The sequence below is a fragment of the Mus pahari genome, chromosome 14 (assembly GCF_900095145.1).
Source record: "Mus pahari chromosome 14, PAHARI_EIJ_v1.1, whole genome shotgun sequence".
In the NCBI taxonomy this organism is placed as follows: Eukaryota; Metazoa; Chordata; class Mammalia; order Rodentia; family Muridae; genus Mus; species Mus pahari.
In genome coordinates this window covers 69,420,774-69,434,377 of record NC_034603.1, presented here as the reverse complement: position 1 = coordinate 69,434,377, position 13,604 = coordinate 69,420,774, and the positions used below count along the sequence as shown (strand labels likewise).

Here is a 13,604-nt window from a genome sequence, read left to right as displayed (position 1 = left end):
GTGACTGTATATAAGGGATATTCAGCTCTGTGATCATAAATAAAAAAATCTTTAAAAAAAAAAAAAAAAAAAAAAAGAAGTCACAGTTCCCTGCGAGGTTTCCCTGAAGGTCTGAGACCATAAGCTTTTCTGGAAAAGTGAAATTCAGAGCGGTGCCACAGGCTGGCAATACCAGCGCTTGGGAAATGGAAGCAGGCGGATGGAATTCGAAGTTATCCTTGGTTATATACAGAACATACAAAGTCAGCCTGGGCTACGTGAGACCCGACCTCAAAAAACGAAAGTATGAAGTAAAACAGACAGAACCATAAAGAAAACAAATCTTAATAGGAGACACACCGTGGAGTCCTGCACTCCAGAGACTGTATTTGCAGCTCTGGCGTTAAAGACCGGGCCATTTTCCCTGGCAACTGGAGACGCTTTGAGTAAAGGGAGAGACTGTGCTCTTTGCTCTCAGTGGAAACTCGCTACTGACACCATGTGGCTTTCAGTGGGATAGCAGCTGCTCCAGGAACAGCTGCAAAGGAACCGGTGGAGGAGGATTTACCCCCACACTAGCTTAGAGCCCACACAGCCCAGGGCGCAGGCCCAGTGAGTGCTCAACATCCGTCAAGTGCTTCTGGAACCGCTACGCCTGTATATTCCGCGCTGGGAACTGAACTAAGGCTTTTATGCATGCTGGGCACCTTACCAGCCCAGGAATCTTTCCAGCAAATCTTTTTTTAAAAAAAGATTTATTATTGTTATACATAAGTACACTGTAGCTGTCTTCAGACACACCAGAAGAGGGCGTCAGATCTCATTACGGGTGGTTGTGAGCCACTATGTGGTTACTGGGATTTGAACCCAGGACCTTCGGAAGAGCAGTCAGTGCTCTTACCCACGGAGACATCTTGCCAGCCCTCCAGCAATTCTTAGGAGTTAGATGTTGCATATTCTTTACTGCAATGCTTGGGACAGAAATATTTGAGATTTTACGATATTTAATATATATAGTGAGTGGATCCGAGTCTAAACATGAAATCCAATAATGTTTCACATATAAATATATCCGGAATACAGTTTTGTACAGTAATTTTTAGTGCACCTGTGTTTTGACTGTCACAGGTCAGGAGTGAGAATTCTCCATTTACATTGTGTTTACACCCAAAAGTTACAAGATTTCGTAGACACTTCGGATCTCACAAAGTTATAGCTGTTCAAACTGCTTTCCTCCCTTTTAGTCGCCAGCACACGGGCTAAGGTTAAGTAGTCCCCCAGGTTCAGATGCCAAACCTGGTGACCTAGATCTTCAACCTTAAAAAAGTTCAATGCTGATTCACATCAAACATCAAAAGAAGTGTCCAGAGTAGGGCTCTTCCTGTAACCTTGGGTAAGGATCCATTTCCTGGGGTGGACAGGTTGTTGGTTCAGCAGTCGTGGGCTGGGAAGATGTGTTCTGACCTGTGTGTTTGGGGTGAGGGAATAGATGCCCACGCTGCTGGTGTGCAGTGAGAAGGGTTCACGGCAAACCCTAGGGGTACCCATTATCCTGAGAGACTCCAGGTGTACCCAGGCGTCCCGCATTGCGTTCAGTAAATGAAGTGCCTGCCTTAGCCAGGGTGAGTGAGTACGGGTGACACGGGAGTGATGGCATCTCGGCCAGGAACGTGCCCCGGGGTCCTGCGGCGCTTGGCCGGTCGCGCGTGTCCTCTGCGCTGCCTAGCGTGACCGCAGCTTCCCGCACCCAGTGGGCCCGCCTCCGGGGCGGGACGGGGCGGCTCCCGGTTGGGCAGCCCCGCCCCGCTGACCCGGCTTCTCCCCCTCGCTCGCTCCTGCCCCGGCGTGCAGGGCCCCGCCGCCGCCATGTCCAGCTCGTTCGAGCTCTCGGTGCAAGATCTCAACGACCTGCTCTCGGACGGCAGCGGCTGCTACAGCCTCCCGAGCAAGCCCTGCAACGAGGTCGTCCCGAGGGTCTACGTGGGCAACGCGTGAGTCTCCGGGAGGGCCAACCCCGCAGCCGCTCCCCGCGGGCCCCGACTACTTGGGGGCTGGAGTGGGGTCCATGGGGGGGGGAGCGGGGTGGACCCTGGGCGCGGTCGCCGACCTGAGAGCAAGAGCGGGTGCTGGGGACCAGCCTGGAGTCGATGCCTACTCCCCGCGCATGAAGCGGAGGAGCTGGACTCCGCATGCCCAGAGATGCCCCCTAACCCCCTAAGTGCCCGGCTCTGACTTCCGCCACTACCAGCTCTGGCTTGGGCTTGGGCGGGGTCAAGGCTACCACGTTCTCTTAACAGGTGGCAGAGCTGTCCTTTGGCCGCGCGGTCATGTGACAGCTGCCTAGTTCTGCAGTGAGGTCACCGTGGAATGTCTGCCTTCGTTGCCATGGCAACGGGATGACGTTACAATCTGGGTGTGGAGCTTTTCCTGTCCGTGTCAGGAAATCCAAATACCCTAAAATACCCTAGAAGAGGAAGTAGCTGAGCCAAGGCTTTCCTGGCTTCTCCAGATAAAGTTTGACTTAGATGGAAAAAAATCAAAATGATAAAGACCCGAGCCATCTGAAAATTCCTCCTAATTGCACCACTAGGAAATTTGTATATTATTGAGCTCGTATGTGTTCTTATTAAAAAAAAAAAAAAAAAAACTTTAGTCAGGCTATTAATAAGAATTTCTCAGCAGTGGGAGAGAACCAGTATTAACACCAAGATAAAAGTTGGCATGACCCACATTGCAGGAATGTCCACGTTGGATTTTCATGAATGTGAAGACCCCATTTATTAAAGTCCTAAGCTCTGTTTTTGCACACTAGGAAGCGATGGCCCGGGGTGGTTGAGGGATCGTAAGGATCTTTCAATGTCTTACATGTGTGTTTCCTGTCCTGCACCTAGGACCTGCTGCCTAGCCTGCAGCAGAGCCAGAGGGGGGTTCACATGACCAGTTCCAGACACTTGGGGGGCAGGTTGCACGAACTGCATTGCTCATTTCCGTACGGAGCACCTACTATGTGTCAAACCCCATATGGTGTTCACTCTTCAGAATGGTGGTGGTAATGATGGTGCATTTGCTAACTGCTGGATCGGTGGTAGAGAGCTGAGATAGATATATGGGCGCACTCTTCGGCATTTTGTCAATGTTGCTGTGCGTTCTTGCTCCTGAGCAAGTGGCTAAACAGACTCCTAGGGTCAGCCTCCAGCTCAGTCACTGCATAGTCCTAGGGAACCTCTCCCATTCCTCCCTACCCTAACTACCCAGGAAGCCAGGGGGCTTGGCAGTCTCAGGAGCCTGCTTGCTGGGGGACAGGTTGTTGAGTTTATCTGTAGTAGGTTGCTTAGGCATAGTGTCTGGACCGATGACTGCCGTGGAGAACACATCCTTTGCCCTCTATGCAAATCTGACTTTGACATGGGACCGGTGCTCAGCTGGGAGGACCAACTGCATACCTAAGGCCAAACCTAAAGCTTCCTTGTCCACCCGAAACTCCTGGACAAAGGGGCTTCCGGCACATCCTCTCAGGCCAGTGAGGGAGTCTGTGTGAGCTGCACTTTCCAATCTCAGGGCCGTGAGAGGCAGAGGGAGGTGGGGGCAGAGCCTGGATGGTGCTTTCCTCCTAGCTGTGGCTCAGCAGGCACATCCCCCACCCTACCCCCCCCCGCCTTTCCTGTGCTGCAGAATTTAGGCTCCGTTCACTGGGGGAAGGGGGGCAGTCCTATCCTCTCTTAGGGGCTGCCGTGACAGGTAGACAGGAGACACTGTTTTGTAAGATACTGCAGTTTAAATTTGGATGTTGTGAGGGGAAAGCGAAGGGCCTCTTTGACCATTCAGTCAAAGTACCTTCCAACTCTCATCATACTGGGGGGCTACTCTAGTGCTAAGACCTTGCAGAGAGTCTCAGAACTATAGCTACCAGTGTGGCAGGATTGACCGTTCAGGGAGCCAGACCATGTGACAATTCCATTCTTCACCCATTCACCGAACATTTATTCAGTACCTACCCCGTGACAGCCACCGTAGCAGGTACCAAGGGACAGACCACTCAAAGAACTGACAGACTGAAGTTCTGCCAACAGAACACTCCTTAACACTCAGGACCCCCCACCCCAAGCAGTTGGCACTGCTATCCGCATTTTACAGAGAGGGAAAATCTGAGGCACAGAATGATTTAAGTGGCTTGCTTAAGCTCGTCTGCATGGTAAATGGCAGGGCTGGATTCAGACCCAGACATTCCCACTCTAGGGTCTATTTTTCTTTTGTTTCATTGTTCGAATCTGGGTCTTACTGGGTAAACTCAGGCTAGCCTCACACTCATATCCTTCTCCCGTGGCCTACGAGTGCTAGGATTCCAGGTGTGTGCCTGTCTGTACCATCCTCACAGCATAGGAACTGTGATAGCAGCACACACACCCCCGAAGGAGCTGGGGAAATCCTGCAGAGCGCTCTGCAGGATGGCAGGAGAATGCCTACACAGAAGGTGGGGAAGGGAAGCAGAAGGAACAGCATGGGCGTGGGACCACAAGTCTATTTGGGGAAGCTGCCGGTAACCGTATATGGCTGGGGTGAGGGGAGAGGTCATGAGATGAGACAGAAAGAGTCACAGTAGACAGTGGTAATGGGCTCCTTATTGCCAAGAGGCTCAGATCTTCCTCCTCTCCCTCCTCTTCCTCCTTCCGGGGCTGCCTCTTCATTTTCTGCCACTGCCTCCCATCCAGGTCTGTGGCTCAGGACATCACCCAGCTGCAGAAATTGGGCATCACCCACGTCCTGAATGCCGCCGAGGGCAGGTCCTTCATGCACGTCAACACCAGTGCAAGCTTCTACGAGGATTCTGGCATCACCTACTTGGGCATCAAGGCCAATGATACACAGGAGTTCAACCTCAGTGCTTACTTTGAAAGGGCCGCAGACTTCATTGACCAGGCGCTGGCCCATAAAAATGGTAAGGAACCTACATTCCAGCACCCATGGAACGTAAGCCTTCTGGGACCTGCTTCCTCCAAAGAGGCCCCCACTAGAAAAAGGTTCCAGAAACATTCCAAAATATGCCACCAACTAGGAATTAAGTGTCCTACATGTGAGCCGATGGGGGCCATTGCATAGAGTCTATGCCATAGACAATGGTTAATAATATTTCAGACAGACAGAGAACAGCAGTTAGGTAGCTATGTTCCTTTCCCTTTAATTGAGAGTGCCCATGTGTGTATTCATATATGTGCATACATGTGCGTGTATGTATGTGTGCATGGATGTGTGTGTGCACACATGCCATAGGTTGATGCTGAACGCCGTCTTCAGTCGTTCCCCACCCCACCTTATTTTTTGAGGCGGAGTCTCTCCCTGATCCTGGAGCTCATTGGTTTATTTAGGTTGCTGGCCAGTGAGCTCCAGAGTTCTGCTTTTCTCTGCCTTCCTAGCCCTGGGACTGCAGGGGCATGCTGCTGGGCCAGGCTTTTATGTCACATTGGGGATCTGAACTTAGGTGCTTAGGTCTGAGCACCCTAAAGACTCTGCCACATCCCCAGCCTGTCTGAGCAAGTGAACCATTCCCCCAGAATTCCCCCAGTGGGGCTTTCCTACCCTTTTATTGACTAGGCATTCATGGGCGGTCACCTCGCCAGGGGAATGAGTGGCCACGACCGGCTCAGGGTCAGCAGCCTAGAGATCTCGGGTTAAGTCTTCCTGCCGCTCGCTCCCTGCAGCCAGCCGCAGACAGAAAGTAGGGCTGAAGGAAAGCTGGCTACTGGTCAGACAGGACAGAAGGGTGAGAGGGCCACAGGGCAGATGTCAGCAGAGCAGATGGGTTCTCCGGGCTCTTCCCATCACGTCTTCCTCCCACTGTGGGGGAGGGGTGGCCCACTGCAGGTGTAATTGGCCTTATTTGTGCTCCATAGAGGCTTCCTGGGTACACAGCAGCTTCCCTGTCCGGGTATTCCTGGCTTAACACCTTCTAAATCTATATTTTATCTTTGCTGCCCTGTTACCTTCTGAGAAGCCCCAACCCCCATAGGGCCGCTTCCCTTTCCTCCTACATTGCTGGATGGTTTCTCTCCTGCGGCTCTTAAATCTGATCCCTCCGCCTCCGAGCCGTGGGAACAGCACAATAACTGGCATAGACATAAAAAAATGTCTCTAGCCAAAACTTCACTAAATTTAGACAATAAATCTTGTTGGTTATGGAATCCTTAAGATTCTTCATGACCTCCTTCATATGGCGTGAATGAAGATTTATCACAATCAGTTATTGATCAAATTAACTCATAGAAAGCCAGTTGTCTTTCACCTGCTCAAAGAAGGAACAAAATTCATCCTTAACTGATCTGTGCACCTTGCACAATCCATACGAACATCTTCGGAGTACTAAGATTTTGGTTGTGAGATTCACATGTTACAGAATGTACAACTTTGACAAGGTGCATCCTCGGGATGCTGAAGTGACCTGCTGTCCCAGACCCCTACCTCCGAAAGCTGTTTTGGATGCAATGCTCTGGAAGCAGCTTCAGGAGGTAGGATGCTGGGACAGCAGGTCACTTCAGCATCCCGAGGACAAATCCCGCCAAAGCTGTACATTCTGTGACAGACTGGGAAAGCTGCAGACTTTAAGGCCAGGACTCTATGGTCCGGTCCCTCTTGATCCCTGTCACACTCAACCCGAGCCCTTCCCCTCCAGCCATTCTGTGCTTCTCCCTCTGGATAGATGAAGAACAGGGCCCTGCTAGTTAAGGGAGTGAGGCTTCGCCCTTCTCACACGGCAGTGGTTGGCCATCCCCATTCAGGGAATTCTGGGGCATTCTGCCTTCACTTCCCCTTTCTAGACTACAGAAAACCTATGCTGACTTGTTTGGACCTCTTGTCTTGGTGTATGGGGAAACTGGATCTTTGATCTGGAATGTTCCCTGCTAGTTTCTCCCCACCCTTTGGCAAACCCTATCTATATCTTACCACTAGGCATAGTGGCCCTCTTTTTGGAGCCTGTCCTCAGGCTGGTTCTCGGGGACCATGTCCCTGGTTTCTCCCTAGCACCTCGTGTATAATACAGTGTTTACTGCAGGTGGTTGCTGAACACGCCGGATGCATCCCAGAGCTCTGGCGCCTTGTGGGTACACTGCTAAGATAAAATGGATACTGGCCTCTCTCTATCCACTTGCAGGACCCTAGGGAACAGGAATCCATTACTAAGAAAACCAGGGGCTGGGAGCGGGGAGGTAGCTGAGCAGCTGAAGTGCTTGATGACTAACCAATGAATACCAGAGTTTGGATCTCTAGAATACTCTTAAAATCTGGGTGGGCAGAGTGGCCTGCCTGTAATCCCAGCACTCGGGAGGCAGAGACGGGATCATCAGAGCGAGCAGGCTAACCAGAATAGCAAACCCCTGAGCTCTGGGTTCTGTGAGAGACCCTGCCTTAACATATAAGAGAAAAATAAAAAAATTAAAGAAGACAGCAGATGCCAGTTTTAAGCCCCCGAATGCACATGGACAAGTGTGCGTTTGAACACACATATGCACTCATGTGAACAGGCATGCACACTCGGGCTTATCACACACATAATTTGAGAGAGAGAGAGAGAGAGAGAGAGAGAGAGAGAGAGAGAGAGAGAGAGAGGGAGAGGGAGAGGGAGAGGGAGAGGGGAGAGAGAGAGCGAGCATATTAGAGCTCACAGGAAAGTGTGAGTGAGCACACACATGCACATGCACACAAGCTTGTGTGCCAGGAGTGGGGAAGGAGCCTGGGTTTGTGTGTAAGAGGGAGCCATCATGTGTTTCTGAGGGGATCTAAGGAGGGTGTGTGAAGGAGGTGTTGTGTGGGCTGGGCCTGGAGCATGGTTGTAACAGAGCGTGCTCCTGGTGGGAAACAAGAGGGTGGCCACCCTGCAGAGGGTCCCACTGTCCAGCGGGATCAGTGAAAACCCCTACTGAGGACTTTAGGTAATAGCCAGAGAGAGAAAGGTAGGAAAGTGGGGGGGACTCCCATCTCCTGATGCAGGAGGATCTCAGCGAGTAGAGGTGCGTTTGGGGTAGAAAGAGGGATGCAGAGGAGATGCTGTTAATTCTGGGTCAGCAGTTTCTTTCCAAATAATGCCTGTGAGGAGGTGTAGGCGGTGGCCGTTCACTCCCTCAGCAGAGGGATGGTGATGTCCGGTGGATGCTGGAAATGGCTGAGCATCAATCCTGGCCCTGGAAGACCTCCATCTTTCAGAAGGAGAGTGGATCTGTGTGGGACCAGCAGGGTCACAGGTGCTTGGGGCCCCTGGGGGACTCCCAGTACTGGAGATGTTTATTGAGTGCTCTTGTGTGCCAGGCACTAGCCTGGGGCTTTGTTTCTGTCTCTGTTTTGTTTCGGTTTTTTTTTTTTTTTCTTTTTTGAGACAGACTCTTGCTATGTATCCGTGGCAACCTTGGAGTCTCACTGCATAGCCCGGGCTGCGGAGGAGAGGGGTGGGCAATAGGCCTTGTAAGCCACACTTCAGAGACTAGACTTCGCCCTGCGAATGATGACAGGTCAGAGCTGAGTTCCGGAAGATTTTTCCAGCTGCTGGGTGGAGTGTGGAGTGGCAGCTAGTAGCAAGGGTAGAGGGCGAGCTCCCTTTGCAGGAGAGCACAGAGGAATGCAAGCAAGAAATAGCAAGCTCGTGATGTAATCATTCTGTGTGGGGAGCAGGTGGGTGAAGAGAGGAGCCTGGCTTTTGCCTCTGCAAGGGGTGGGGATGAGGTGAGAGGAGGGTGGCTCCCTGCAGTGTGATGAGATTTTCCTGACCTTTGGCCTCTCCCTCCCCCATTTCCCTTCTTTCCTTTCTTCCCACCCTTGCTTTCCCTGCCCTTGAGAAATTCTGAGTTTCCATTTCACTGGTGATGCAGATGGAAATAGAAGCCGTGTGTTTGTGTGTGTGTGTGTGTGTCAGTGGGAATGGCTCATAGTCTGCAGGAAGGTGGGCAGGAAGGGATAAGCTGTAGGCTGAGGGTAGTGTGGGATGTGGGGAGAGAGTAGAGGAGAGATATCAGGGAGGGAAATTTGGGGAGCTACAGAGGGCATTGTCAGTGTGTGTGTGTGTGTGTGTGTGTGTGTTGTTTATATTTGTATTGGAAATACATTCTTTTAAAACTACTTACCTATTTATTTTTATGTGCATGTGTATGTGTGTGTGTGTGTGTGTGTGTGTGTGTGCCTGCATGAGTTCATGTGTGTCACGTGTCTGTGGGAGCCCTTGGAGCCCACTAGGGGGCATCTGATCCCCTGGAACTGGAGTTGTGAGCCTGTTTCCTGGCATGTTTGCTGGGAACCGAACCTGGGTCTTATGCAAGAGCAGGAAGGGCAGTTATCTGCTGAGCCATCTCTCCAGCCCTGAAATCCATTCTTTTAAAATACATGTAGCAGAGATATAATTGGATTCAGGAAAGTGTACGTATGGATTTAATTTGGCAGTCATTAAGTTCTGGCACAAGCAAGCATCTGTAAGGCCATCACCACAACCAAGACAGTGACTGTGACCATCAGCCCCACGTTTTTCATGTCCCCTGTCCCCTCCACCCTCCATTCTCAAGCACCTCTTGCTCTGCCCTGTCGCCGGAGAGCGGAGTGTATTCTGCACACTTTTATGTCAGTGAGGTCACACAGCCTGCACCCCGTCCTAGTCTGAGTATTTGGGTTCCGTCTCTGCTGTCACACACCACTGTAATGCTTTCTTTTTTTAAACATATTTGGTTTTTTTGTGTGTGCGCACATGTGCCACATGTGTGCAGTTATTGTGGAGGCCAGAAGAGGCTGTGGCGTCCCTGGAGCTGGAGTTCCAGGCAGCTATGAGCTGCCTGGTGTGGGTACTGGGAACCAAACTCGAATCTAAAGCAAGCGCTTTTAGCTGCTTAGTCAGCTCAGAGCCCTTTTTCATTTCTTGGCATGCATTGCATTGTATGGACACACATAGCTAGAGTATCTTGCTTATCTAATTATGTACATTGTTTTGTGCTAAGAGAGAGTAATGCTCTATAGCCTGAGCTGGTCTCAACCTTGCCATCCTCCTGCCTCAGCCTCCTCCTCCTGAGTGCTAGGATGACAGGCAGGTGGTAACTACATGGTTTCATGTTTTGCTTGTGACTGAAGGACAACACTCATACAGAGAAGGTCTGGGTCACAAAGTATGCAGTTCATTGAATGGCACAACCCGTGTACCAACCCCCAGATCAAAAAACAAAACACAGGGGCTGGAGAGAGAGCACTGACTGCTTTTCCAGAGGTCCTGAGTTCAATTCCCAGCAACCACATGGTGGCTCATAACCATCTGCAGTTGGATCTGACGCCCTCTTCTGGTGTGTCTGAAGACAGCAACGGTGTACTCACATACATAAAATACATAAATAAATCTTTTTTGTTTGTTTGTTTTTTGTTTTTTTTGAGACAGGGTTTCTCTGTGTATCTCTGGCCGTCCTGGAACTCACTCTGTAGACCAGGCTGGCCTCAGAAAATAAATCTTTTTTTTTTTTTTTAAAGACTTATTATTTTCCCATTTTACCATTGACAGTCTGTGAATGGTACTGCTTAAGAACCTTGAGGTCCGGGTCTCTCCGTGAAGATGTATGGGTTGGCATGCCATTGCTGGTCAGTAGGGGGCGCAGGTGTTCAACTTGAGTAGCTGTTGCCAGTTCCCCCCCCCCCCCCCCGCGGTGGAGGACCTCTTGACACCCTGTGTCCCTGGTGACACAGTTTGGTCATTCTGGGAGGGCGCATGGCGATATGCCTGTTGTAAGGAAAAGTTTGACTGTTACAGTGAGGTTGGGCTTCCACAGTCACCACGTCTCCCCTGTTTCTTGCAGGCCGGGTGCTTGTCCATTGCCGTGAGGGCTACAGCCGCTCCCCAACGCTAGTCATCGCCTACCTCATGATGCGGCAGAAGATGGACGTCAAATCTGCTCTGAGTACTGTGAGGCAGAATCGTGAGATCGGCCCCAACGATGGCTTCCTGGCCCAACTCTGCCAGCTCAATGACAGACTAGCCAAGGAGGGCAAGGTGAAACTCTAGGGTGCCCACAGCCTGTTTTGCAGAGGTCTGACTGGGAGGGCCCTGGCAGCCATGTTTAGGAAACACAGTATACCTGCTCCCTGCACCACCAGACACGTGCCCACATCTGTCCCACTCTGCTCCCCGGGGGCTACTCCACCCTTAGGGAGCACATGAGGAAGCCCTTCTGCTCCTTAGCAGCCCTTACCCGTAATTTACGTTTCTTCCTGAGGTGAGGCTCAGGGAGGAAATCTGTGGCATAGATACATCTCAGTGACCCAGGGCGGGAAGCCTATGAGGGTGCATGGCCCAGGACACGGGCACTCTTTATGACCCCTTCCCGACCTGGGTTCTTCATGTGTGGTCCAGAACCATGAGCCTGATAAAGAAACTATGCAAACACAGGCCCTGCCCTGACCTCCCCATGTCTGTCGCTGGTCCTCACAGCCGGACACACCCCGCTGAGGCAGACGCATGGCATTAAGTTCTGAAGCAGAGTGGAGATAGATTAGTGACTGGATTTCCAAAAAGAAAGAAAGAAAGAAAGAAAGAAAGAAAGAAAGAAAGAAAGAAAGAAAGAAAGAAAGAAAGAAAGAAAGAAAGAAAGAAAGAAAGAAAGAAAGAAAGAAAGAAAGAAAGAAAGAAAGAAAGAAGAAAGAAAGAAAGAAAGAAAGAAAGAAAGAAAAAGAAAGAAGAAAGCATTTTTAAATTATTTCCTTAGAATTAAAGATACTACCTAGGGGCCCTTGGATAAGCAAATCCATTTTTCCCAGAGGCTATCTTGATTCTTTGGGATGTTTAAAGTGTGCCTTGCCACAGAGCTTAGGATCTGTATCTGCTGCTTCAGAGCCTTCCCTGAGGATGGCTCTGTCCCTTTGCTTGTTAGAAGAGCGATGCCTCAGGCAGGGTTTTTCCCTTTTCAGAATACAGGGTGTGAGGTCCAGCCTACTAAAAACAAACAACAAACAAACAAACAAAGGACCTCCCTTTGGAGAATTGCAAGGGTTTTATCCTGAATTATAGTGTCGGTGACTTCAAGTCATCATGCCAAGTACTTGCCATCCTGGTTGCTAGTCTAAGAATAATTAGGAGGAGGAACCTGGCCAATTGCAGCTCGTGTCCATGGATGTGTGCACGGGTGCATATGTTGGGGGGGTGCCTGTCCCCTTGGGGACAGAAGGAAAATGGAAGGCCCCTCTACTCACCCTGGCCATTTACGGGAGGCTCTGCTGGTTCCACGGTGTCTGTGCAGGATCCTGGAACTGACTCGCTGGACAGAAACGAGACTTGGCAGCACCATGGGAATAGAGAGAGAGAGAGAGAGAGCGCGCAAAGAAAGAAACAGCCTTTAAAAGAACTTTCTAAGAGCGGTTTTTGAACTGCGCTGGACCTTGTATGTGTGCACATTTGCCAGAAATTGAACATAATCCTCTTGGGACTTCGTGTTCTCATTATTTGTATGTCTCCGGGGTCACACAGAGCCGTCACAGCCACCACCCCAGCACCCGGCACATAGGCATCTCACAAAAGCCCGTTTTATGAGAACCAGAGCTGTTTGAGTACCCTGTGTATAGAGAGAGTTGTCGTGGGGCACCCGGATCCCAGCAGCTTGGTTGCCTGCCTGTAGGATGTCTTACAGGAGTTTGCAGAGAAATCTTTCTTGGAGGGAAAGAAATATCAGGGATTTTTTTTTTTGTTGAATGTTTCAAATTCAGCTTTAAGTGTAAGACTCGGCAGTGTTCACGGTTAAGGTAAGGAACGTGCCTTTTTCAGAGCTGCTGGGTAGCACCTGGCAAGAGGCAGGAGAAGCAGGCCTGTCTTAGGGCGTCACTCCCAGGGTATAGACCTCTGATCACAGCGGGAGCAGAGCTGTGCAGCCTGGATGGTCATTGTCCCTTACCCTGTGTGACCACAGCAGCCCTGGACACGTAGGGCTGGTCATCTTTTTTTGCCCAGGATGAAATGGCCATAGCCAAATTGTGTACCTCAGTCTGTAGTTTCCAAGTGGCTTTCTTGCTCAATACAATTTGCACTTCAAAATAACACTGTAGAGTTGACAGAACGGATTCATGTGTTATGAGAGGGAAAAAGAGAGGAAAAAACAAATCAAAACAAAAAACAAAACACCACAAACCAAAAACATCTGGACTAGCCCAGCATGGTTGCAATGTCTACAGGTCCAGTTCATGAGAGGCAGAGACAGGAAGACCACTGAAGGGTCAAGGAAAGCATGGTCTACATATCGAGACTCCAGCCAGGGCTACGGTCCCAAGGGCCTAGGTTTTGGGCTTTGGGCTTTGGTGTTTGAGACAGGATCTCTTGGTGCAGCCCTGGCTGTCCTGGAGCTCACTCTGTAGACCAGTTTGAGACTCTGTGGCCTCAAACTTAGAAATCCGCCTGCCTCTGCCTTTGAGGGCTGGGACTAAAGGTGTGTGCCACCACTGCCCAGAAAAGATTTCATTTTTAAGAAACAAAAAGTTCAAGATAACTAAGAGCTGCCAGCTCTTTAAAGCTAAGTAGAAGCGGTCCCAGGCCTGCTGCTTGGGGAAGCTGGGCTGTTTTTGGCTTGGACCTGAAACCCGCCTCCCAGCAATGTCCAAGTGCCCTGCACATGACTTTGAGCCATCTCCAGAGAAGG

The 13,604-nt window shown here is 50.5% G+C and overlaps 1 protein-coding gene across 2 annotated transcripts; it reads left to right on the top strand.

Moving 5' to 3' along the window:
• The first annotated feature begins 1,788 nt into the window (after positions 1–1,788).
• Dusp3 (dual specificity phosphatase 3) lies at positions 1,789–13,340 on the top strand. 2 transcript variants are annotated; one of them, XM_029546593.1, is made up of 4 exons: positions 1,798–1,970; positions 4,689–4,915; positions 10,782–10,975; positions 12,219–13,340. In XM_029546593.1, the coding sequence occupies exons 1-4, from the start codon at positions 1,846–1,848 to the stop codon at positions 12,342–12,344; spliced, it is 672 nt and encodes a 223-aa protein (XP_029402453.1). In that variant the 5' UTR covers positions 1,798–1,845; the 3' UTR covers positions 12,345–13,340. The 2 variants fall into 2 exon arrangements, with proteins under 2 accessions (XP_021069282.1, XP_029402453.1); XM_021213623.1 differs by lacking the exon at positions 12,219–13,340 and having other exon boundaries at positions 1,789–1,970; positions 10,782–11,370.
• Positions 13,341–13,604: the final 264 nt, after the last annotated feature.